The following is a 23,618-nucleotide window of genomic DNA, read 5'->3' on the forward strand; positions in this document are numbered from 1 at the left end:
AGCTCAAGGCGAGCGCTCTACCACTTGAGCTACAGCGCCACTTCCGGTTTTCTGGTGGTTTATTGGAGATAGGAGTCTCACGGTCTCTCCTGCCTAGGCTGGCTTTGAACCACGATCCTCAGATCTCAGCCTCCTGAGTAGCTAGGATTACAGGCGTGAGCCACCAGCGTCCGGCTTTAAGTTTTATTTTTTGAGGAACCTCCAGAATGCTTTCCAGAGTGGTTGTATTATATTCCCACCAACAGTGTAGTAGGGTTACCTTTTCTCCATATCCATGACAGCATTTGTTATTGTTTGAATTGGCCAGTCTAACTGGGGTTTAGATAATATCTCAGGGTTGTTTTAATTTGCGTTTCCTTTACTGCCAGAGATGATGAACATTTCCTCATGTGTTTGTTTGCCATTCTTCCCACTTTTGAGAAGTCTCTCCTTAGCTCTCTTGCCCATTCAATTATTGGTTTATTAGGTTTGGAAAGGGTTAGTTTCTTGAGATCCCTGTATATATTGTATATTAGGCCTTTGTCGGATGTATTTCTGGTAAAGATCTTTTCCCAATTGGTTGGTCGTCTTTCTAGTTTAGTAGCTATGTCTTTCGCTGTGCATAAACTTTCTATTTTCATGTAGTCCCATTTGTCAAGTCTCTCTCTTATCTGTTGTTTCTATTCAGGAAGTTCCTGCCTGTGCCTATAAGTTCTGATGTCTTTTCTACTCTGTCTTGCAGTAGTTTCAGTTTCAAGTCTGATGTTGAGGTCTTTAATCCATTTATGAGTTGGTGTTAGTACATGGTGACAAGCAGGGATCCACTCTTAGTTTTATATTTCTACATCTCTAAGAGTTCTTCCTTTTTAAGGCAAGTCAGTCCTTGGAATAGTCAAAATTTCATACCACTAGGTAGAGGCTGCTAAACATTTCTCTTGTTTGTGAGCTGAATTGTAATGACCGAGTTCTTCAAACCTCCTAGACAAGTCAACAGTCAGCCACTGAGCTGAACTGAACTGTGTTGAAACTTGCTGCAAAGGAGTTTCCCCTGCCAAAACCCTAAAGTGGTTGTCTGTGCCATTGCCAAAGCTTGTCTACATATTTTCACTATATGTCCTTCATATATTCAGAAGAGCTCATTAGGAAGAATGGAATGTGGAAGAATCCTCACCTTTACAAATATTTTGTGATTAAATGCATTCTGTCCTATCAAGAGCCTTGCAATTTGACAGTTTTCAGATCTTACTTTTAAACCCTTGTTTTTAAAAGTCATAGAAATCATTGTTTTTCTATAGGTTTGAAGTTTTCAAGTTAAAAAGTTGGGACACAATACATAGTAGCTTTAAAATTGTGAATTAAACACCAAAAGAATAAACCCAATTAATGAGAAAATTAATTAAACAGTTTTCAAAAGAAGTACAAATGGTCAATAAACACATGAATATATGTTAAAAAAATCTTTACCTATAAAGCAAAGGTAAATCAAAATGACATTGAGATTTTTCTCATCGCAGTCAGAATGGCTACTGTCAAAAAAAAAAACAAATAACAAATGCTGCTGAAGGGAAAAATGGACACATACACTGCTAATGGGAATGTAATAAGCATTCTAGTGATGAAAATTTATGTTGTTTCTAACTTATGTTTTTCCACAGAACCCCACTCTCCCGGCACTGAACTGTTCTGTTGAAAATACACATCCAACAGTTTCTTACTATGCTCGTCCCCAAGTGGCATCATACAATACCTACTACCATAGCCCTCCCCATCTGCCACCTTATTCTGCATATGACTTTCAGGTATGTTTGGAAAAGCAAATAACCTTCTATTCCCTTTGTTCTAATTCATGCTTTCATGTTATTTCTCTCATTTTAATAGAACCTTTCCATTGTCTTTATAACATGAATAAGCAGCCAGACTATACCCCCATGGCCTATAGCAGCCAGTGATACCAGTGACTAGATTAGGGTACCAGTGACTAGATTAAGGACTGTATAGGTAAGGCAATGATGGAAGAGATGGCAAGATTTGAGTAGACTAAGAGAAGAAATAAGAGAAATGGGAGAAAAAGTTTTATGGTGTTCCAAAGTGTCTTGGACTACACATAGGAGTGAGTAATGAGGCTGCAAAATAGCAGCTATCAGTGTCATTACTATATCATTAGTACATTACCATGAACCTTTGATCAACAGGGCCCTTTTCCAGACTTCTACCATGGGAAAAGCCCTGTCTTTGCTCCTTACACAAGGAGTATTATGAGTCACACAAGGGTTTGAATCAAACCTGAAATAACAAAGTCCCTTTCTTTTCTTCAGACTTCCCACCTGGGACTGCATGGAGAAAATGTGTTTTTTATGATGCCCTCTCCCCTTTTGTCTTGTTATTACATAGGTCAGAAATAGTGTTGCAGCTAGCTGGGTGTGAGTTGCTCACACTGAGGAGACTGAGACCAAGCAATCTGCAATTCTCTGACTCTTATCTCCAACCACCAGAAAACCAGAATTGGAGCTGTGGCTCAAACTGCTAGTGTTAGCCTTGAGCAGATAAACTCGGGGACAGTTCCCAGGCTCTGAGTTCAAGCCCCACAACTAAAAGAAAAGAAAAAAAAAGTGATGCCAAATTGACACTTTCACCTTTTCCTTTTGAGCAGAGATTAAATGAAACAAACACACAAAAAAACAAAGGCCCTAAATTAAAAGCAGTTCATTGTGTGTAGAGCACTGAACTGGGCATTTTGGGAAAACACATCAACCGTTATTTAGAATGAACAATGACTGTGTTAGTCAAGTTTCCCTCATGACAAAATACTCGAGACAATATATATGAAAGGGTTGCTTGGCATCAGTTTAGAGATTTCAATCCATAACCAAATGGCTGCATTGCTTTAGGCCTGTGGTAAGGCAAGGAGTATATAGCAGAACCAAGTATTTTTCTCATGGCCAGGACACACAGACACACAAAGAAGAGACTGGGTTCCACAATTTCTTTTGATTGTATACCCAAGCAATCAACAATTGTCTATTAGGCTTCATATTACGCTAGTACCCAAGTTTGAATTCAGGGCTTTGTACTTGTTCAACCTCCTTGCAACTCTCACTCTACCACTAGAGCCACCAGCCAAAATTTTTGCTGGTTAATTAGAGAATGAGTCTTGATACTTTTCTGCCTGGAGTAGCTTCAAACCACTATTCAGATCTCCGTCTCCTGAGTAGCCAGGATTAAATGCATAAGCTACTTGCACTATCTCCTAATAGTGCCACAGGCTAAGGACCAAGCTTTCAGCACAGGGGACTTTAGAGGACATTTCCAAACCACAGCAGTCATTAAAATTTGGCTAATTAAAATTCTCGAGACCATAAGGGCAGAAACTCAAGATGAATTTACTCCTATTAATGAAAAGCCCATAAATACTCTAAGGGCACATAAGAGCATCACAGGGATGTTTCTTGTTAACCAGTAAGTTTGGCAATACAAATCCCTTGGGAAACCTGTTTTCAGCTTCAATTTAACCAAATAATGGAAACTTTGAAACCCTACTAAGTCAAATAGTGTGCAATTGAATTGTGTTTGGAGAGGTCTAGGGCTTTGGAATGCAAAACTAATACATATAGTGTGAACATGGACTTACACCCTCCCATAAAATATAGTACTAGTAAAAGGAGGTATCTCTTAAAGCCTAGAAAAAAATAAAATTAATATTTTCTTTACACTCTGTACATCACCTTTATAATACCAATTAATTTTTTTAAAAATGCTTTACAGCCTACTATAGATAGATACAGGTAGACAACTGGTAATTGTTACCCAGTTAGGTGGTATAAACTAAAAAATACAAATATGTTCAAGAAGGGCACAGGTAATTTCAGTGGTGACAGAGGCAATAAGTTATTGTTAACATAATTCAGGCTAACACAAATAGGGCCATTATTCCCACTGGGCCTTGATAATATAAAACTCTCCTGAGATACAGTGGCACACATGGGTCCAGCTCAAAAGGTCACTTCCACTTTTATTTTTTATTTTTTGGGGGTCCGGTCGTGGGGCTTGAACTCTGGGCCTGGGCGCTGCCCCTCAGCTCTTCAGCTCAAGGCTAGCACTCTACAACTTTAGCCACAGCACCACTTCTGGCTTTTTTCTTTTTTCTTTTGTGGTGCTGAGGAATCGAACCCAGGGCCTCATGAATGCAAGGCAAGCGCTCTACCACTGAGCCACCTCCCCAGCCCTCCATTTTTATATCTAAGTAAGTTATGTTGTTTTTAGGAATTTACACTTTATGGTGAACCCCTTAAGTAGGGACAATAATACCCATGGTAATGGTTGCCACAAGAAGCCCTCTTTCAGGTATGGAACTACATCATTTCTCATTCGAACCCCAGGAGTGAACCCAGGAATGAAAACAAGATGAAAAATTTAATGATAACTTGGGCTATTGGCTTCAGTTTAATCAATGTGTTCTCCGTGTTCACATGTGCCAGGCACTGTGCTAGGAGGTCTGAATAAGAGAGACCCTACTTGGAACTGGGGATGTGGGTTAGTGGTGGAGTGCTTGCCTACCATTCATGAAGCCCTGGGTTCTACCTTAGTGCCACATAAACAGAAAAAGCCAGAAGTGGTGCTGTGGCTCAAGTGGTAGAGTGCTAGTCTTGAGCAAAAGAAGCTCAGGGACAGTGCTCTGGCCCTGAGTTCAAGCTCCAGGACTGGCCAAAAAAAGAAAAAAAGAGAGATCCTGCTTTAAGATTTGTCTTGGGACTTGAGAGGTGAGTTAGGATATAGTAGTAGAGACAAAAGTAAACAAACTATTATCCAAAGTGCTACAGGAACAAGGAAGTTAACCCAGGGAAGGGATCCAAACTTACCTACTTAGTCCACACCTGTACTTGGGGCTTATCGGAGACAGTTCATAGATTGTAGGAGGCTCTTTTTTATGGTGTTAGTCTTGGGGCTTGAACTCGGGGACTGGGAGCTGTCTCTGAGCTTTTGTACTCATGCTATTGTTCCATCACTTCAGCCATATCTCCACTTCTGGCTTTTTGCTGGGTAATTGGAGATGAGTCCCACAGATTTTCCTGCCTAGGGTGGCTTCACAGTGTAATCCTCAGCTCTCAGCCTCCTTAGTAGTTAACATTATAGGTATGAGCTATCAGCACTCAGATGGAGACTCTGGTTTAAATAACAGATACTATTCATTTAATACTTACTATATACCAATCATTGTATTAAGTGTACATATCACTAACATATCATTATTAAGTCATTTAGTCCTTTGAGGAAAGTACTCATTATTGAAATATTTTAAAATAAGATGACTGAATATTGGGTTAAGTGACTTCTCCAAAGTCATATAGGTGGTTAGTGGAGAGTAAGGATTTAAATCTATGACTGTTGATTCCAGAGATTAGTATGAGGATTTTTTAGAAACTATGAATTAGAATGTCCATAAGATCTTTTCTCCAGTTAATTTTAGGATATTTACATTTTTATTGGTTTAAATTATGGGTTTCTTACTCATGGCCTCATGGCCTCACAAAAGGTCCCTAGTCTATATTTATTCCTTTCTCTCTCTTTCTTTCTCTTTTTCTTCTTTCCTTTCTTTCTTTCTTTCCCTCTTTCTCTCTCTCTTCCTTCCTTTCTTTCTCTTTCTCTCTTTCTTTCTTTCTTTCCTAGGGCTTGAACTCAGGGTTTAGGTACTGTCCCTAAACTTTGGTGCTCAAGGCTAGTACTCTACCATTTGACCTACAACTTCAGGTCTAGCTTTTTGGGTGGTAGTTAATCGGAATAAGAGTCTCATGGACTTTTCTTCCTGGGCTGGCTTTGAATCATGATCCCCAGATCTTCAGCCTCCTGAGTAGCTAGAATTATGGGCGTGAGCCACAAATGCATGGCTTTCTTATTAAATGATTACATTTGTCTCCTCTGAAAAGATATCTCTTTCATTCATTCATTCATTCAATCTCCAGTTCAAGACCTGCTTGGATACTTCCTGTACATCTTCCTGTTTTCCCTAGGCTCGTTATCTTTTCTGTTTCTTGTTTGCAGAATTTATAGGTATGGTTGTAGGTACTACAGGAAATCTTCTTGTTTCTCTCCAGAACTTAGTGTTTCGGTTAAACTTTCCTTTGATCACCAAGGCCCATTACATTAAAGGTTTATAGAAGGAAACATCAGTCTTTCCCTAAGAAAACTAAGAGTTCAAGGAATGTCTACCTAGGTTTCCATATAAATTTTAAATAAACAGCCAGCAAATGTATTCCAGGTCTGACAATAAAACCACCAGAAGCAGGAGATGGGGAAAAACCAGTTGTTTAAAGATACAGGTGGACCTGTTGCAACAATGAGAAGTACAAGTTGTCATGTCCAAAACGAGCTTTACAACGTTGGTGCGGGGGGGGGGGGGGGGGGGGAAGGGGAAAGATTGGGATTGGGGGGGGGGGAGGCTGGGAAGGGATGTGAAGGGTAAACAAAAGGAGGAGGCTGCAATGCTTGGTAAGAAATGTACGCATTATCCTGCCCATGTAATTGTAACCCCTCTGTACAGTATGTTCACACATAAAAAAATTAATTAATTTTTAAAAAAAAACGGGAGGGGAGAGCAACTCCTCTCCCGAAAAAAAAAAGAAAAAAAAAACCACCAGAAGCATAAGCCTACATGCTCTTCTTTGAAAAACAGAGCTCCTTCATGCTCTTCTCAGATCAAATAATGACCTACATTTCAGGCAGAACCTTACCTTTCTACACTTTCTTTTCCAGTCCAAATACTAACCATGCTTGATTCTGCTTAGCATCCAAGATAAGATGAGTTCAGGGTGGTATGACTATAGACCCTCAATTATCACCCAAAAGACTTCCCCATTTTGGTCTTTTCCAATTTGTGACTTGAGGTTTAATGATCTCTATTTCCTTTTTACCCTAAGGTGAATAGAAGGACAAGGAAATAAACTTACAGAGTTTTATTTTTAACCCCTCAAAGTCATGCCCTTTTAGTGTAAGTGGTCAGGTAGGAAGTTTGGAAAACATTTCCTGTGGTCAGACAAGAGCAAGGATTTGTTTCTTAATAGCTGGCCCTGAGGAAATTTTGAGTGCTGAATGTGGAGAAACAGGACTCTTTCACTGTATTCCAAAGTGTTCTTGTTGCTAATGAGCTCCTCATATTGCAAAACAGGAAGGATGACACTACTTTTGCCTCCTTGCCCCTCTCCTCAGCATTCATTCCCCTTGTCTTTGCACTCATTTCCCCATGACTCCTTCCACTTTGGCCATGTAGTCCAAAATCTATAGGGTTTTAAGCATCAATTTCTACTTCTGCAAAGTGAACCTGATGTAACATCATACAAGCCCCTGAACTTCTCCAGGCATACTTACAAGTCTGACATAGTGGGCCAATCCGCCTCCCCACCCACCCCACCACACACACACACACACACACACACACACACACACACACACACACACACACTTTACTATAACCACGAATTAGACTTTTTCCTGTCCATTTAGTGAATTGCCAAGTTTGCGTTTAAAATTCTCAACCTATGCAAAACAGAAGCACCCAGTTTATTCTCTTTATTGAACACAGGAAGATACATAGTGTTTCAATGCAACTGCTAAAACCAACTCATTATAAATTATGGCCATTTATTAAAAAGGATTGCTTTAATCCTGCCGCTTATGGTACAGGTTTTAGGAGCCTTAGAGGGTTGTTGATGTTTTTTCCTTTCCCCTGCCATTGCCAAGATTTTCCCTTTGTTCTTCTTTCTCTTGTCTCTTCCCCCTTTACCTTCCTTTTCCTTTCAACCAATCTTCTTTCCTTCTTCTCAGGCTTTTCTTTCTGAAGCAGAACAGAGGGAATTTACTCTTGGGACACAGCTTATCTAGCTAGTCATTACTCCCAACTAGTCCTAGGGTGCCTTTCGAGAACTGCTCCATAGTGCTCCTGAAGAAGAAGCCCACTTTGGCAGAGAGGCACATTGATCTTGAAGACTATGGGTCTATCAATAGACAGAGATAATGCAAGCTAAGGTGGGAGTGGAGAGTTATCTCTGACTCAAAAGGATGATACTCCTCTTATCACTATCAGCCTGTAGACTAGATGTGAGAAGCAATTCTGGAAGCTAGAGTTCTCTGGCCCAGCAGGGGACTACTTGATGCTCTTCACGCTTTGTGGTGTACAAGGATTCAAAGCTCTGCTTTCCTGAGCTCCTGTCTATCACATTAGTAAAGGCAGACTTTCAGACAGGAGACAAAATACACCAGGATAGCTTTCTAGCTGTGACAAGGCCAAATCTTTCCCAAGGTGCCTCTCTGTTGCTAGGAAACCATACACTGGTACTGTGCCCCTTCCCCTCCAGTGTCAAGGGTGTGTGGGCTGCAGCCAGTTAGCTCTCTGACAGGAACCCTTCAATTTTTTCCTTAAGATTCCCAATTTTATCCTCAAAAGGAAGTGAGAATCCCTCCCCTCCTTGCCCCTTTAATACTTCCTAAACATGAAACCAAGAAGTGAAAACCTAAAGGCTGTTGTATTGCCCCATTATTATCAAAGAGTACAACTACCACCCACAGAAGTCTTTAATGCCTCTTAAGACAGAACTGCCCCTTCCTGTTAGGGAACACCTAAAACTGCCCTGCTGTCTCTCTCATCCTTGTAGTGGGATTTAGAAGGGCAGCGTGCCACATGCCTGAGCACACAGGTTCTTGGCTTTTGGGGTTTTTTGGGGGGGGCTGCTGTTGTTTGTTGTTGGTTTTTTGTTGTTGTTGCTTTCTTTATTGGTTAAGAAGTGATTGATGCAAGGCACTGGTGGCTCACACCTGTAATCCTAGCTACTCAGTAGGCTGACATCTGAAGATTGCAGTTCAAAGCCAACCCAGGCAGGAAAGTCTGTGACACTCTTATCTCTAATTAACCATTAGGAAACAGGAAGCTGTGGCTCAAAATGGTAGAGCCCTACTAGCCTTGAGCAAGAAGAGCTCAGGGACAGCACCCAGGCCCTGAGTTCAAGCCCCATGGCTGATGATAAACAAATGAGAATGCTTACTGAAGAAAGCAGCAAGAGAAGGGAGAAAAAGGAGAAAGGGAGAGTTTGAACAATGCCAAATAGAAAATTAAGGAGGGGACTGGGAAGGTGGTTCAGTGGCAGAGCGCTTGCCTTGCATGCATGAGGCCCAGGGTTCGATTCCTCAGCACCACATAAGCAAAAAGAAAAAAGCCGGAAGTGGTGCTGTGGCTCAAGTGGTAGAGCACTAGTCTTGAGCTGAAGAGCTGAGGAACAGCACCCAGGCCCAGAATTCAGGCCCCATGACCGGAAAAAAAAAAGAAAATTAAGGAACCACTGTACATTCTTGTACTGCATAATATTTCTGTTGATGATGGGCAGAATATACAGTGGTGGTGCCATAATATTACATTGCCTAGTGACATCAGAGCTATCTTTGTATAAGCACACTCTGTGAGGTTTGCACAATCAAAAGACTTTCAAATGATGCATTTGTCAGAACATATCCACCATGAAACAATGATCACCACACTGAAGCTTTAGAAATTGGAAAGTTCTTAGAGGGGTGGGGGAGATGGGAAAAGTTGAGTTTGGGGGAGGACATGGCTTGTTATAAATCCACTGTCTTAAGATAGTTTGCCTTTAAAGACTCTCTCACGTTCTACAATTCTGAATTTCTTCACTCAGGGTGAAAAAATAGGTATGGTAAGAGGGGGGAGGAGGAGGAGGAAGATCAGGAGGTAGAAAAGAAAATGGAGGAGGAGAGCAACTGCAGTCTCTTCTCAATCCTGATAGTATTGTGGTAAGGGACAGATATATTTCAGTGTTATATGCAAGACCTCGAAACTTAGACATGTCTTTCCTAGAAGTACACAGTTAAAGACACGAGATAATAATCAGCCAATTTGTCTCATGCTCAAAAAAACCACAAGTCAATGTTTTTTGTTTGTTTTTGTTTTGTCAGTTGTGGGGCTTGAACTCTGGGCCTGGGTACTGTCTATGAGTTCTTCAGCTCAAGGCAACCACTCTACCCCTTGAGCCACAGCACTACTTCTGATTTTCTGGTGGTTAACTGGAGATAAGATTCTCACAGACTTTCCTGCCCAGGCTGGCTTTGAACCACAATCCTTAGATCTCAGCCTCCTGAGTAGCTAGGATTACAGGCATGAGCCACCAGCACCTGGAGACAAGTCATTGTTGACTCTAGAATGCCACAAGCCTGGAAAAATAACATGGTCTACTCAAATTCTGGCCTAGCAGAACAAAGTAAACATGTGACTTCTCCACTACCCATCACCCCAAAATAGCACTTGAGTTCTTGAGAAAAATTGGTATAAGAGGCTTTGAGCATACATAAGACACAACAGAATATTTGCTGATCCTTTACTCCTTCTGTTGGCTTATATTTGTTCTTCCTGAGAACCTAAAACTGCTTTCTACCATCCTTGTAGCTCCCTCCTGCAGCCTCAAGAAGTCAGTGAGCTCCAGCCTCACTTCCACTGTAACTGTATCTTCTAAAAATAGATTTTATGTTTTATTTACAAAGCATGCCAAGTTTATCTTATACACTTTTGAAGTTATATTTACTCATTCAAGATTTATTGAACACCTACTACTTGCCAAGCATTGTGCCAAGCCCTGGGGGATTCAACAATGAAAAAATAAGCTAACTCTTCTTTAATAAGAAAATCATTAAGGTTACACACAGACATGGGCCAGGGAAAGAGAGCAGCGAATGATTCCGAACCAGGAATCCACGTGATTTTTTTCCCTAAATCCATACGAGCCCTTTTCCTAAAGTTAAGAAAACAAAAAGAGATTATCTGTAATCCTAGCTACTCTGAAGGCTGAGACCTAGGGAATTTTGATTCAGTGCCATCCCAGGTAGAATTCCGGGACTCTATCTCCAAAATAATCAGCAAAAATCTGGGCTGGAGGTGTGACTTAAATGGCAGAATTCAAGCTGAGCCATCACGAGGCTTAATTGAATCTTCAGTGTCTGCAATCTGACATATCACTCCTCATTCTTTCCATTGATTGGTATTTTTCCCTTCATGCCTTTGCTATTCGTTGCTCTCCAATCTACCCTGGATTCCCAAATATTTGTACATGAGACTCACAGGATTCTTTTTCCCCACTTCCCTGCCAAGAATAAAGCAAAAACCCTTTATTTTCTTTTCCCTTGTTCTTGTTTCTAGTGATAGAATATGGGGCTTCCTCTTTCATGCCCTCATTAACCTTGTAAGGTTCATGAGCTGTCTGTTGGTATATATTTAATTTTAAAATTGAAATGACTATCCAGGGAATTGAAAACTGTCTAAATTGATGTTTTCTTTTCATTACACAGCATTCCAGTGTCTTTCCATCCTCCCCTCCCTCTGGACTCTCTGATGAACCCCAGTCTGCTTCACCCTCTCCCAGCTACATGTGGTCCTCAAGTGCACCACCTCGTTACTCTCCACCCTACTATCCACCTTTTGAGAAGCCACCACCATACAGTCCCTAAAGGGGAATGCCTGCTGGCTATTGAGATTATTGTGGCTTTTGTATTTCTGCTTTAGTGGAAATGTGTAGGGTACAAAATTTAAAGTGTGACTCATGCATAAAGTTTTTTAACAATGGCCTGCCAAGCTAGGGAAAGATAGGGATGAAGTTTACTTGTTCAGTGAAAAGGATGGGTGGCTAGGCTGAACCCAACATTTCCAAGGACAGTTTGTAGCAAGCCTGGGGAGATGGCCCAATAAGAACATTGCATGATTGGACTTGCATTGCAGTATGCCCCATGTCTGTTTTCAGCAGAAGCGCAGCTGTCATCTGCTTCACTTTTGGCAACGGAATATTGTCCTAAGGCCCTTGGCAGATTGTTACCTGAGCACCTTGGTTGAAGGACCTGGTTGAGAGGCCCTATCTTTCCCTACACTGCCGCCAGTCTTTAAGGAAGAAAAAAATACATGCAGTGAATTGGGCTACACAGTAGTTCCAACACAGAGTTCAGGCTAAGATTTTGTTTGCTTGTGTCTGGAAAAAAGCTGCCCATATCTTACTCCTTTCTTCTCTGTATTATAAAAATGGCTGCTGTGATTATTCAGCTCAGCTTTTGTTATTGGTACCTCCTAATGGGAAAAGTGCAATATTCCCTCATCTTGTGCAGTGGGAAACAGGATTGTTCTGGAAGCACTGAAATACAGAGCAACATGTCAACTGTTTTAAGTAGATCTCAGTAATACATTCAGTATTTTAGGAGAGTGATTCTACTACATGTTGCAGTATTGCAAAATACATTTGCTAAAGGGGATGTAAATCTTACAGCGGAAGTTCAGAGTCAAAAAAAGTTCTAGATTAGGCTCGGTCATGATATGAGTTGTTACTGTTGTGACTATTTAATCTTCAAATATTGTGCTTCAGCCCCAGCAAACCGCACGTATCTTGCACCCCCACCCCAAAAAAGTCATCTGTATTTTAGTATCATTGCTCTTATTGGTCCTGTTTCTGTTGAGACCAATCATGACAGCGTTCAAGATTATGAAAGTATTACAATGCTGCTTCAAGTCTGCAAAACTTCAAATGTAGCCAACTTGACAAATTCTTAAGTGTTACAGTAGATTTGAAATCCATCAGGCACATTGTGGTATCTTTGTACAGTTCTTTTAATTACACATAGCTTTAACCCATCAATCGGATGAGTTTAAAACACTTTGGCACCCATGCCTTCAACTCAGAATGAACCCATACATTGGGATCTTATGTTAACCCAAGAATTGATAAGTTTAAAGGAAGACTGATAATCCTACACATGTAAAAATACAGGGGCTACAGGAGGGTACCTAATTAGAAAGTTCTGCAAACACAGAACACATACTGGAAACATTTCCAGCCAATTTCGCTACCTCCCAACTTGATGGATTAGAGGTAGTAGACAAATGCTGGTGCTCCCATCTACCTTGTAGACACCTGGTCATTAAAGTCATCAAGGCACAAGAAGTGCACTCACTGTTCATAGTAAAGATGAAATATTTTGTTCAAAGCAAAATATTTAGTTTAACTTTCAGCATCATGAATGTTGTTTTAGCCAGATTTCAAATCTGAAGAACTATAATCCTTTTGTGTTATACAAAATTACTATTATTTTTTACAGTTCTGAGCATATCAAAATTCTATTGAACTTCCAAAAAGGACTAATAACCAATTGACTTACTATACAAGTATCAACTTGTAATATTCACTGAATTTTTTGCCACTTATACTTTACCTTTTGCTTTAGTGAACATGTATATTTTTAAAGGCACCATTACATGGTATATCCTACATTTATCACATTTCTTAAAAGTGTTAAGATTCTATGACTCATTTCTATGTATTTTTCTTACTTTACAAAATAACTTGAAACACTATAGATTTTGTAACACTTAATTTGAGCAGCTTCTTTTTTATTACATTGAATTATATAAAGTGCATGTAACCTTAGAAAAATCGGTATTTGCTGCTTTACTTTTTTGCAAAACATTTGCTGTAATGAAGGAATTTCTATTTCCAATATGTATCTTGACTGCATTTTGTAATATTTACTGCTTCCTTCCTAATTCTGCTTTAAAGTATTGAACTGGGCATGAAACATTAAAATATTAATCCAGAACCTGTATAAACTGGATGTTGCTTAAAATCTGTATCACTGCCATGTTGGAAACCCAGACTGCTTTTGTGATGTTTCAAATTAATAAAACTATCCTCTCCTTACCCACTTAGCGGCATCCTCATGGTATCTACACAATTATAGCAAACACTCAGAGTAACAGGAGCTAACTCGTCTTTTATTATTATGGTTCAATAAACAATGAGGCATGATTAACCAGCACATAAAACCTAGTGGGAATTTTTGCCACACCACTATCAGAAATACAACATAAGTTTCCTGCTACCAAGAAAAGAAAACCAGCAAAGACAAAATGAAAAAATGGACACAGTATACATTCCTGTATCATTTGTTGAAAGATAATCTTGTAAAAATGCACTCAAAAATTAGAATTGAAACATTTTTATTTGTGCCATAAGCTCTATGAAACTAGTATCAAGTAATGGTTAATGAAAAGTAGAACTTAAAATGTCATGACAGGATAGTAAAGTATTTGGGGAAATGTACATTTCATACAACTGACAGAAGTGAAGAAGCCAGTGCTATTCAATAGCATTTAATTCCTTATAATATGCATGCCATGTCAATATAAAATACCTTAATTAATGTTCAGTATTTAGTTTTATCTTTTTAGTGCAAGTTTTAGTAGGAAAATGTGACATCATTTCCTGATAGTGGTTATATGTGGGGGATCATTAACACCAATAAAATAATAACCATTTAAAGTATGTTTAAAGTTAATCTTGCAAGATTGTTTCAGCATTTTTAAGCCTTTACCATTTTGTCATTTTTAAAAGAAATCTACTATTTCAAATACTTCCTGTCCAGAATATTTACAGGGAATTGAGCATTAGGAAAATTTTAATTAACTTGAAGGAAAAGGAAAGTCAATAGCCAGAGAAAGCTAAGTAGTAAATAGAAAAACCCCATGATAAGTTTTAAACAGTATCTTGCTACAAATTTTCAATCCAATAAAGACTGGAAGTGACAAGTTCTTGTCCAAAAGTTTTATTCCAATGAACTCTGGCCTTTGGAAATGGAAACTTCTAGAATGACTTGAAGACCCCGCAATTCATGCAAGTAAGAGTCTTCTGGCAAAATTACACGTTAGCTTTCCAGTTTCCCTTCTCTCAAAAACCTTCAGAAGTTACCTTCAGTAGGCACAGTTTATAAACTCATACTTCAAATTTATAGAGCCCTGCAGCAAACACTTTTATCAGTATTCAGAACAGATAGTTTCCCATTACAGGATTTCTGACTTATCATGATATGCTTAGAGAAACTAAGTTTTATCATGACAAACTAATTATCTAGCAGTTGAGTCTGAAATAACTGGAAGTTCTGCTGATATCAATCACATTGGTAGAACCAACTATGTCTAACTGGTGAAATAGCATTAATGAAACAAAAAAATATATATAACAGGACATTTCAGTTTACCCTATAGTCAAAGAGCAATGTTATCAGTATCTACAAAAAGAAAACATACTGTGATTAAACATCATTCTTAAGTTCTAAGGTGATTTCAAATTTTCTAAGGTTCACTTTATAAAATGATTTGAAAGTCTAGGTTCATAAAACAGTAAGCAGATAAGTGTATATCATTCCACTCCTTGATAAGCAAAAGAAATATTTTTTCCTTTCTCCTATATTACTGCAAATACTGATGCCTACTATCTTCAGCTACCAGTATTTCTTAACACTGTAACCACTATCCCAAATCTAGCTTACCATCAGAAGAATGAATACATGAGCAAATATGATTAAAGCTTTGCGTTCAAAGTCAAGAAATAGACTACTTTTACAGTTATGTGATCAGGAGAAAGAATCTATGTTGAACTAAGAAATACATAAGCAAAATTATGAATAGCTAGTGACAACGCAAGAGCAATCTTTTCCAGTAGCTATTAAATTTTTTCCTTCCCATAAAAAATTTACATTTCAAGCTAATCTTGTTAAAAATGGTAGGCTATATATTTGTTCCAACCTGCTTCCTTTCAGTAGTAGCAATTAAATGCAATTTAACATTATTTTCTAAGTGTTTAAATATGTTTCATCTTGAAAGGAAGTAAAGTGGTATTTGTTGTTGTCAAATGGGACTTTATAAGCCTATATAACATTCCATATGTAGTTTCTGATTGCTTTAATACTGCAGCAACTTGGAGATGGGATAGCCCTAAGAACTTGCTGAAAACAAAATACTAGGTCACCACATAAACTATTTCAAATGAAAAGTTCCTATTGGAGATTCTAATATAAACATTTAAAAATATATGCCAGTAGCCTCCACCCAAAATACATAGGAGTCTCATCTATGGGGTCTGTCATTTACAAAGATTTATACATAAATAATGTATAAAGATTCATTTGGTGGCTTTCAGATTAAAAATTTATAGAATTTCAGAAGAATATTCTTAACCATAATGAACAGAAAGAAATCCCCATTGAACTCTACTTATTCTATCCTTTAAGAACAGGGAATTCAAAATAAGTGCAACAGAACTTGTTTCCTCCTGTCTGCAGGCGGTAGCTCATCCTCGATGTATTTTTTCCTTCCACTAGTTTTTTTGCCCAGAGAACACACTATAAAGCCTATAGTGGCCAAGCCACCAAAGTCTTTTTCAGACTGTGGTAATAAAAGCCAAGTGTTAATTCTAATTAGCTAAAACTAATTTATTCTTCATATGACTTTTTTTTTGCATTCCTATTTTAATGGGACGAGGCAGGAGGTCGCTATCCATTTAAGACTAGCAGAATATACTGAAGTAGAGATTTATTCTGAGTTTTTCTAGAACAATTTTTGGCAGTCCTTTACTTTTTAATGCCATATACAAGACACAACACACACTTATAGTCTTGATGTTAAAAAACAAAACTGGGAATTGAGCAGTAAAGTGCTAACATGAAAGGGGGAAACTGTAAAAATGTACTAGGATATGCTAGAAACTCCAGTGATTTTTCAAAGAATATTCAGACTTTCAAATTCTACCCAAGAAACTATCTCTCTGAATTTTAAAATTTTTCTTTGAAATGAGCAGAAAGCTAACTAAACCAATGCTTGGGGGCACAACTTTTCAACCTCTACTCAAAATTTCAGAGAAGATTGCTTCTAAAAATGATTAACAATTCATCTATACTACCTTCAGAGGATGTGTGAGGTCAGATTAACCTGTATTCACTTTAATTTGTTTTACAGGTCTTTTGTAATCTCTACCCCTTAATCCAACCTGAAACTAACTGGTATTTCAAAGAAGTTCAATAAGACTCTGGTATTATAAATTCAAACTCAGTACTGCCATCTGTTACATTCTGTTTAAACATTGAATCATTTTCCTGCTGAATAAAAATATCTTCCCAGCTCATTGGCTTGTTCTGAGTAGATGTGGTCCCTACTGGCGGTTCTTTTCCAGCATCAACCTTATAACCAATACCATCATCCTTCATGACAGGGATAGTGCCTGACCTATCAGAAAGATATGCATACTGTCTGATCTGCAAAGACTTGCATGGATGTAAACGATAAAGCTTTGAGTCCCCAGAAGGATCTTGACTATGAACTGACTTTATGTGCGAAGACATGAAATGATAGTTGATGAAAGTTTTGCCACAAGCCAAACACTGATACCTTCGCTCCCCCGTATGGTGAATTTCATGCTTTGTGCGATATTCTGCAAGAGGAAACACTTTCTCACAGTAACGGCATGGATACTTCTTTTCCCAAGAATGAATGTTAAAATGTCTTCGCAAGCTTGTCAGACAGACATATGACCTTTTGCATACAATGCAGATATAATAGACCCTTCCATCTACTATTAACTCATAGTGATCATCATGTTTTACTTTCATACGTTTGCTTGTAGACTCACTGTGAGATGTTTTTGATAATTCACTATCAATTTTGGCCTCCCCCTCATCAGGGTCATCTTTGACAGGGATCACTATATCGTAAGTATCTTCACCAATATTTGCATAAACCTTGCAACCAGTGGACAGTCCTTCAATTTCAGTAGCCGTATCTAAAGTAATGATCTTCTGACCCTCCATGAGATATTTTGATCCTAAGCTTGGATCATTAGTGTTTCTAGTAATTATATCAGAAACTTTTAAAGAATGTGAAGTTGGTTCTTGCAGAAGTGTAGGAATCTGCATCTTCTGTACCAATGATCCATCAAAAGTAGCATTCTGAGCGGTATCAGCCCGTGGGACCAAAGATGTATTACTGACTGCTGAGTCTGGACTGGAGCTAATAGTATCATCATCATCATCTATAATTTCCTCCTCCATTTCTTCACTCACCTTGCTTTCTGTTAAAACAGCATTGTTTGGTGTCTGCTGATTCTGTACAAGTAAGTTGATAGGAGATGACATATGATTAGGAAGTGAAGCACTGGCAACTGGAGGTGTAGTAAGTGGTGTCTGACTTAGCAAAATAATGTTGGGAGTCAGATGGGTTGGAGCCGAAGATACCAGCAATTTTTCACTTCCTTGTTTTTGGTTCAGTGTTGCCTGATTCACAGGAGGGGGAAACTTCTGAGTAGGTGTGATACTTGTTAAAGGGGGAGAGTTATTACTGGCACAAGGTGCCACATCTGAAATAGCAACAGGGCCTGGCTTAGGCTGGACCTGTGTCACTTCATTGCTACTCGGCAAAGTCTCCTTTGCAGGCAAAATCTCAGAGCAGAAAATGACATCATCGTCATCATCATCTGAATCAGTAACAATGATTTTTTTCATTTCATAATCTTCAGCAGATAAGGAAAAAGACTCTGTTATAATAGGCATGTTCGTAGCCCCGTTGTCTTGGGTTTCATCTTTTGACTTTTCTATTACAACGTTTTTATCACTAGAGTCAGCAGGTAAGGTTTCAGCATTACCTTCCGGAGCTGCACCTGAGATGCCTTTAACCTGTGACAGTGGGACACCCAGCTCTGCTATAAATTTCACTCCCAACAACTGGCCCGATTTAATTAACTCATCAAGTAAATCTGCTCTAACACGAACAATTTTAGAGCTATAGATGTAATTGAGAATTTCTGCAAAGATCTCTGCTCTTATGAAGCTCAGTTCAACAACCTGACCAGCAACCGAGAAGAGCTGATGGAAGTATGTACTTGAAGCTGAAAGAATATTCCTATGGGCCCGAAATTTTCGATCTTCCACAATAACAGTAACATCACAGAAGAGTCCATGGCCACGTTGTTCATTCAAGGAGCTAAGCAGACTGCCAGAGTATTGAATGTCAGTAGCAGAAATCAGTTTTTTGCTCTCCATACCTGTAACAGAAAAGGAAGAGGAAGGGATGAGGAAGGTTTAGGGAGAAAAAGCAAAAGTCTCTTATTATTCAGAAATTAAGCCATAGGCTCGTTTAAATTTAATCTAAGTTTTGCATAATGTTTTGGATTCTTATATAAATTGTTTATACAAGCAAAATTTTGGACCATGTGTCTAATCTTACAACTTCTGATTGAGATGAGACAAAGCAACTCTCAGGCCTTTTTTTTTGTCAGTCATGGGGCTTTAACTCTGGCCCTGGGCGCTATCCCTCTCAGCTCTTCAGCTCAAGGCTAGCACTCTACCTCTTGAGCCACTGTACCACTTTCAGTTTACTGGTGGTTTATTGGAGATAAGAGTCTCATAGACTTTCCTGCCTGGGCTGGCTTTGAAATGTGATCCTCAGATCTCAGCCTACTGAGTAGCTAGGATTACAGGCATGAGCCACAGGCATCTGGCTTAACACTGGCATTTTTACAAAGCACTTCTTTTTTAAATGCCAATTCATTTTTCTTAGTCCTAATTTTGAACTTTTTCAAGAAGAGGTAAGAGTTCATTTTTAACTGTTCTAAATTGTTTTAAGAAAAATTTTCATCACAAATTTACAGACATTACTTCATTTGTAACTGAATTACTTAAATGGAAGAACAGTGTGTATTTAATACTGGGTCTAAAATACATGATCTTCTCAATTTTTTTTTGTGTGTGTGTTGGGACTGAGTTTGAACTTAGGACATCCAGCTCTCACTGGGCTTTCTCACCCATGGTCTACCACTTAAGTCATGCTTCTGGTTCTAGCTTTTTGCTGGTTAACTGGAAATGAGTCCTATGGATTTTTTTACCCTGGCTGGCTTTGAACTGTAAACCTAAAATGTCAGCTTCCTGAGTAGCTGGTGAGAGCTACTGAAACTCATACTCGAAAGCTACTTCTGCAGCCAAGGACATTTACAAACACTGCCAATTATTATCTAATATAATGTCCCATTATTGTTCTGTTCCCATTCCTTGTCCAACTCTCTTACCTCGTTATGTTGTATACAAGCTCCAGACATGCACTATCAAACAAGTGTCTAGTTAGGTCAATGCTACTATGAAAAATTAAAAGACAATGAAAAAACAAAGCATACTATTTCTTAACTGCTTATTTACAGAAAAAAATGCATTTCACTTGGGAAAGAATTAATGTATATTGATATAAGGACTTTTTTAAACAAATGAGTGTGAAAATAAAAATTTTAACTTATTGGAACAGAGGAGACATTACTGTAGAATGGGGGGAGGGGAATTAAATGTCCTAAACTTTTTTTTTCCACTTCTGGGGCTTGAAATCAGGGCCTGGGTGCTGTCCCTGAGCTTCTTTCTACTAGCACTTTACCACTTGAGCCACAGCACCACTTCCAGCTTTTTCTGTGTGTGTGGTACTGAGGAATCAAACCCAGGGCTTTATGCATGGTAGGTGAGCACTCTACCACTAAGACACATTCCCAGTCCCTGTCATAAACTTTTGTTTGCACTTCATAGAAGCTTATCCATCATAACAATGTCAGAATTGTTTAACACACACAGACCCAATACCTATATATAAATGCAGCACACATTACACACATATATGGATATTATGTATTTACCACTATTTGATAAGTATCGTTAGAAAATAAATATTTTACTGTTCATATGCTTTCCATGTAGATCAAAGTATGTCACATACAGAATACAAAACACACATACATAAGCTTTATATATATGTAACTGCATATATATATACACATATAAATATATATATATATATATAAAGGCAGAATAATGAAACTCACGAAACACTCTTTGAAAATTAGGAGAAAGGGGCTATATTATAGAGAGGGTAATTTGCTCAAAGTACACTGAATCTACTGGATTATTATGTGTCTCCCTTGTACTATTAACGTATGCTAATTTAAAAATAAAATAAAATTTAAAAATATATTCTTTACCTTTAAAGTTACCCAAAGAGTATCACTGTCAGTATTTAAGTTACATACACATAGAAGGTAGAATATCTCAAACAATCTCAAAATTTTCAAAATCATACCGTAAGGACAAAACATAAGGCAAAAAAGGTCAAAAAAATCAAGGAGTAAAATCCTAATAGGTCTTGCATTTTAACAGTACCAAGAATTCCAAGTTACTATAAAGACATTTATTGGGTAGGATGACCTTTGGACAAAGTGCCAACTACCACGGCTCCCGAAATATTGAGATCTCAAGAGAAGTCACTTTTAAGTGGAGAGATAGGTTTGGGAATATAATCTTACGATTTTTATCATTTGCAAGTAGGGTTTCCTATGTGGGAGTGCGTCAAATATAGGTGCCTAGGTGATCCTGGGACTTGGTTTCGTTTTGTTTAGGTTCCCTCCCCACCCCCCCATCTCCCCACTTCCCACCTCTAGTCCGATCAGGATGGGCCCAGGGTCAACACAAGTCAGTAAGTGTACAAGCCACATCATTGTGTGACAAATGCTTGCATGAGGGCAGGTTCAGAGGAACTGGCGATCAAGAAAAAAGATAAAAGCCTTGGGCTTGGGAGTGAAACAAACCAACACGCGGCTCTCTGCGGCAGCCGAACTCCATCTCTCTCTACCTCCCTTGTGTTCATTTGCACCCAGGGCCAGATGCAACCCAGGTTTTTTAACCTCGATTCATGTGAAAAGCTACCTTTTTAGTAATGCAGATGGAAGTATCCACAGCACAGTGGAGAAGGAGACAGAGACAGAGAAGAGAGAGAGGATTCAGGGGTGCAGGAGAAAGTAGATGGTGCTGAACAGTAGGGTGCAGTGGAGGGGGTATTGATGAGTAGAAGCAGGAGGCATTGTTATGCCCCCGGAAGGGGATTCGAGGGGAGGATGGGCCCTTGTAGAAAACCTCTAAACCAAAGTAAGGGGTAGGCGGAGAAAAAGAGGCCCCAAAAGAAAAACAGAGGGGTGAGGCAAAAGCCAAGTCGATCTCTGTTGGTGGGGGTTCCCATGCCTCGGGGCCTACCTAGAGTACTGGCAAACCGTCAGCTCTTAACAGAGAAGCCCAGCACGACGCGGCCCTCCCGGTACTTCCCCCTTCTTCATTCCCAGGCCCACACAAAGAAAGCCGGAGGAGCGGAGCCTGCAACTCCGCCGCTTCCTGGTTCAAGTGAGGCTAAAGCAGCTGCGGCCCAGGGATCTGGGCCGGCAGCGTGCGCCTTCGCCCCCTCCCACCCTGCAGCCGGCTCCTTCACCTGCTTCTCAGCGCTGGTGCCGCCGCCGCCGCTTCTCCTCCTCCGGCCGCCGAACGGTGGGAGGATCCCAGAAGAGGCTCGACTCCTTGGAGATTCTGCTGCTGCGGCTGCTGCGGCTGCTGCGGCGGCTGCTGCTGCTGCTTTAAACGTCGCTCCAGTCTTTGGCGACGTCAACACGGCGGCTTGCCACCGCTGCTACAGCTGCCTCACGCAGCCGACAGAGGGCACAGCGCGAGGGCGAAGCGCTAGGAGTCAGGCGCGCCTTCCTCTTCCGAGTGCGGTCCGGATCTGTCCGGAAGGGCCCGAACTCGACGACGCTCCACTTCACAGGAGCCGGCCTCCACCGTCCAGCTCTTGCCACGAAACACAGGGAAACTCGAGAAGTGTTCCGCAACTTCCTGAGTGTGAGGGGGACAGGAAACACACACACACAAAAGATCGAGTAACCAATAGGAGTAGGAGGGGAAATGATTCTGGCACACTTAAAAGCCAATCAAAGCTGGCTTTGGGGGTGGCCATGGGTAGCTGGCAATCTCAGCTACTTGGGAGGCGAAGGTAGGAAGACCACTTGTTGGAGGTCAAGGATGGCTCAGACAAAAAGCACTGGGAAATCTTACCTCAAAAAGAAAGCTTAAAAGTGGCGCTGTGGCTCAAGTGGTAGAGCGCTCGCCTTGAGTTGAAGAGCTGAGGGACAACGCTCAGGCCCAGAGTTCAAGCCCCACGACCGACAAAAAAAAAAAAAAAGAAAAAAAAGAAAGCTTAAAAGAACTAGAAAAGATAGGGCTCAGAGGAACCCAAGGACACCTGAACCCTGAGTTGCGAAAAAAAAATCACTCTATACCTCCTACGTCATAAAAACTTTTACAGGCTATATGGTGGCAGTTATTTTGCAAGTTTGAATTCTGACACATTAAGCTGTTCGATGAAATATAATCTGAATAAATGACAAAATTAATTACCCTGTAATTAAAGTGCTAACATAACAAGACAACTAAATCACTGTACTTCTATTTATTTATTTGTTTGTTTTTTTATTGTCGGTCTTGGAGCTTGAACTCAGGTCCTAGAGAGTATCCTTGGCCCCTTTTTTTTTTTTTTTGCTCAAGGCTAGCACTATGAGCCACAACACCACTTCTGCTTTTCTGGTGGTTAATTGGAGATGACAGTCCCATGAACTTCCTGGGCTCGCCTTCAACCATGATCCTCAGATCTCAGCCTCCTGAGTGGCCAGGATTACATGTGTGAACCTCCAGTGCCCAGCTCACTGGGCTTCTTGTGTATGTGGCACTGGGGCTTGAATACTGGAACTTACTGCTGCCATGGTCTCTATCACGTTGTATGCTCAAAGCTGGCACTCTACTTCTTGCTACACACCTCCAGTACAGGTTTTGCTAGTTAATTGAAAACCGAGTCTCCCAGACTTTCTTGCCTGGGGTTGGATTCAAACTGACCCTGCAGGTCTCAGGTTCCTGATTAGCTAAGAGCCACCAGTGGCTGGCTTCACTCT

At 39.8% G+C, this 23,618-nt stretch overlaps 2 protein-coding genes across 5 annotated transcripts in view; one reads left to right on the forward strand and one right to left on the reverse strand.

Moving 5' to 3' along the window:
• Tmem255a (transmembrane protein 255A) overlaps nt 1-13,698 on the forward strand; it is a 69,924-nt gene extending 56,226 nt beyond the window's left edge. For 3 of the 4 annotated variants that reach the window (XM_013018102.1, XM_013018103.1, XM_013018105.1), the window contains 2 exons: nt 1,635-1,778; nt 11,314-13,698. In XM_013018102.1, the coding sequence (XP_012873556.1) occupies nt 1,635-1,778; nt 11,314-11,472 (303 nt within the window). In that variant the 3' untranslated portion in view covers nt 11,473-13,698. The remainder of the gene's footprint in view (nt 1-1,634; nt 1,779-11,313) is intronic. The other variant, XM_013018104.1, reaches the window with a different exon arrangement.
• A 55-nt stretch (nt 13,699-13,753) lies between these two features.
• Zbtb33 (zinc finger and BTB domain containing 33) lies at nt 13,754-22,247 on the reverse strand. Its single transcript, XM_013018157.1, has 2 exons — nt 22,112-22,247; nt 13,754-18,869 (listed from the first exon to the last, which is right to left on the reverse strand). The coding sequence occupies exon 2, from the start codon at nt 18,865-18,867 to the stop codon at nt 16,852-16,854; it is 2,016 nt and encodes a 671-aa protein (XP_012873611.1). The 5' UTR covers nt 18,868-18,869; nt 22,112-22,247; the 3' UTR covers nt 13,754-16,851.
• Nucleotides 22,248-23,618: the final 1,371 nt, after the last annotated feature.

Source organism: Dipodomys ordii, unplaced genomic scaffold (genome assembly GCF_000151885.1).
Source record: "Dipodomys ordii isolate 6190 unplaced genomic scaffold, Dord_2.0 Scaffold38, whole genome shotgun sequence".
In the NCBI taxonomy this organism is placed as follows: Eukaryota; Metazoa; Chordata; class Mammalia; order Rodentia; family Heteromyidae; genus Dipodomys; species Dipodomys ordii.

Bases quoted from the DNA above. Each gene is read 5' to 3' on its own strand.
- Zbtb33 (XM_013018157.1), bottom strand. From the start codon at position 18,867: ATGGAGAGCAAAAAACTGATTTCTGCTACTGACATTCAATACTCTGGC.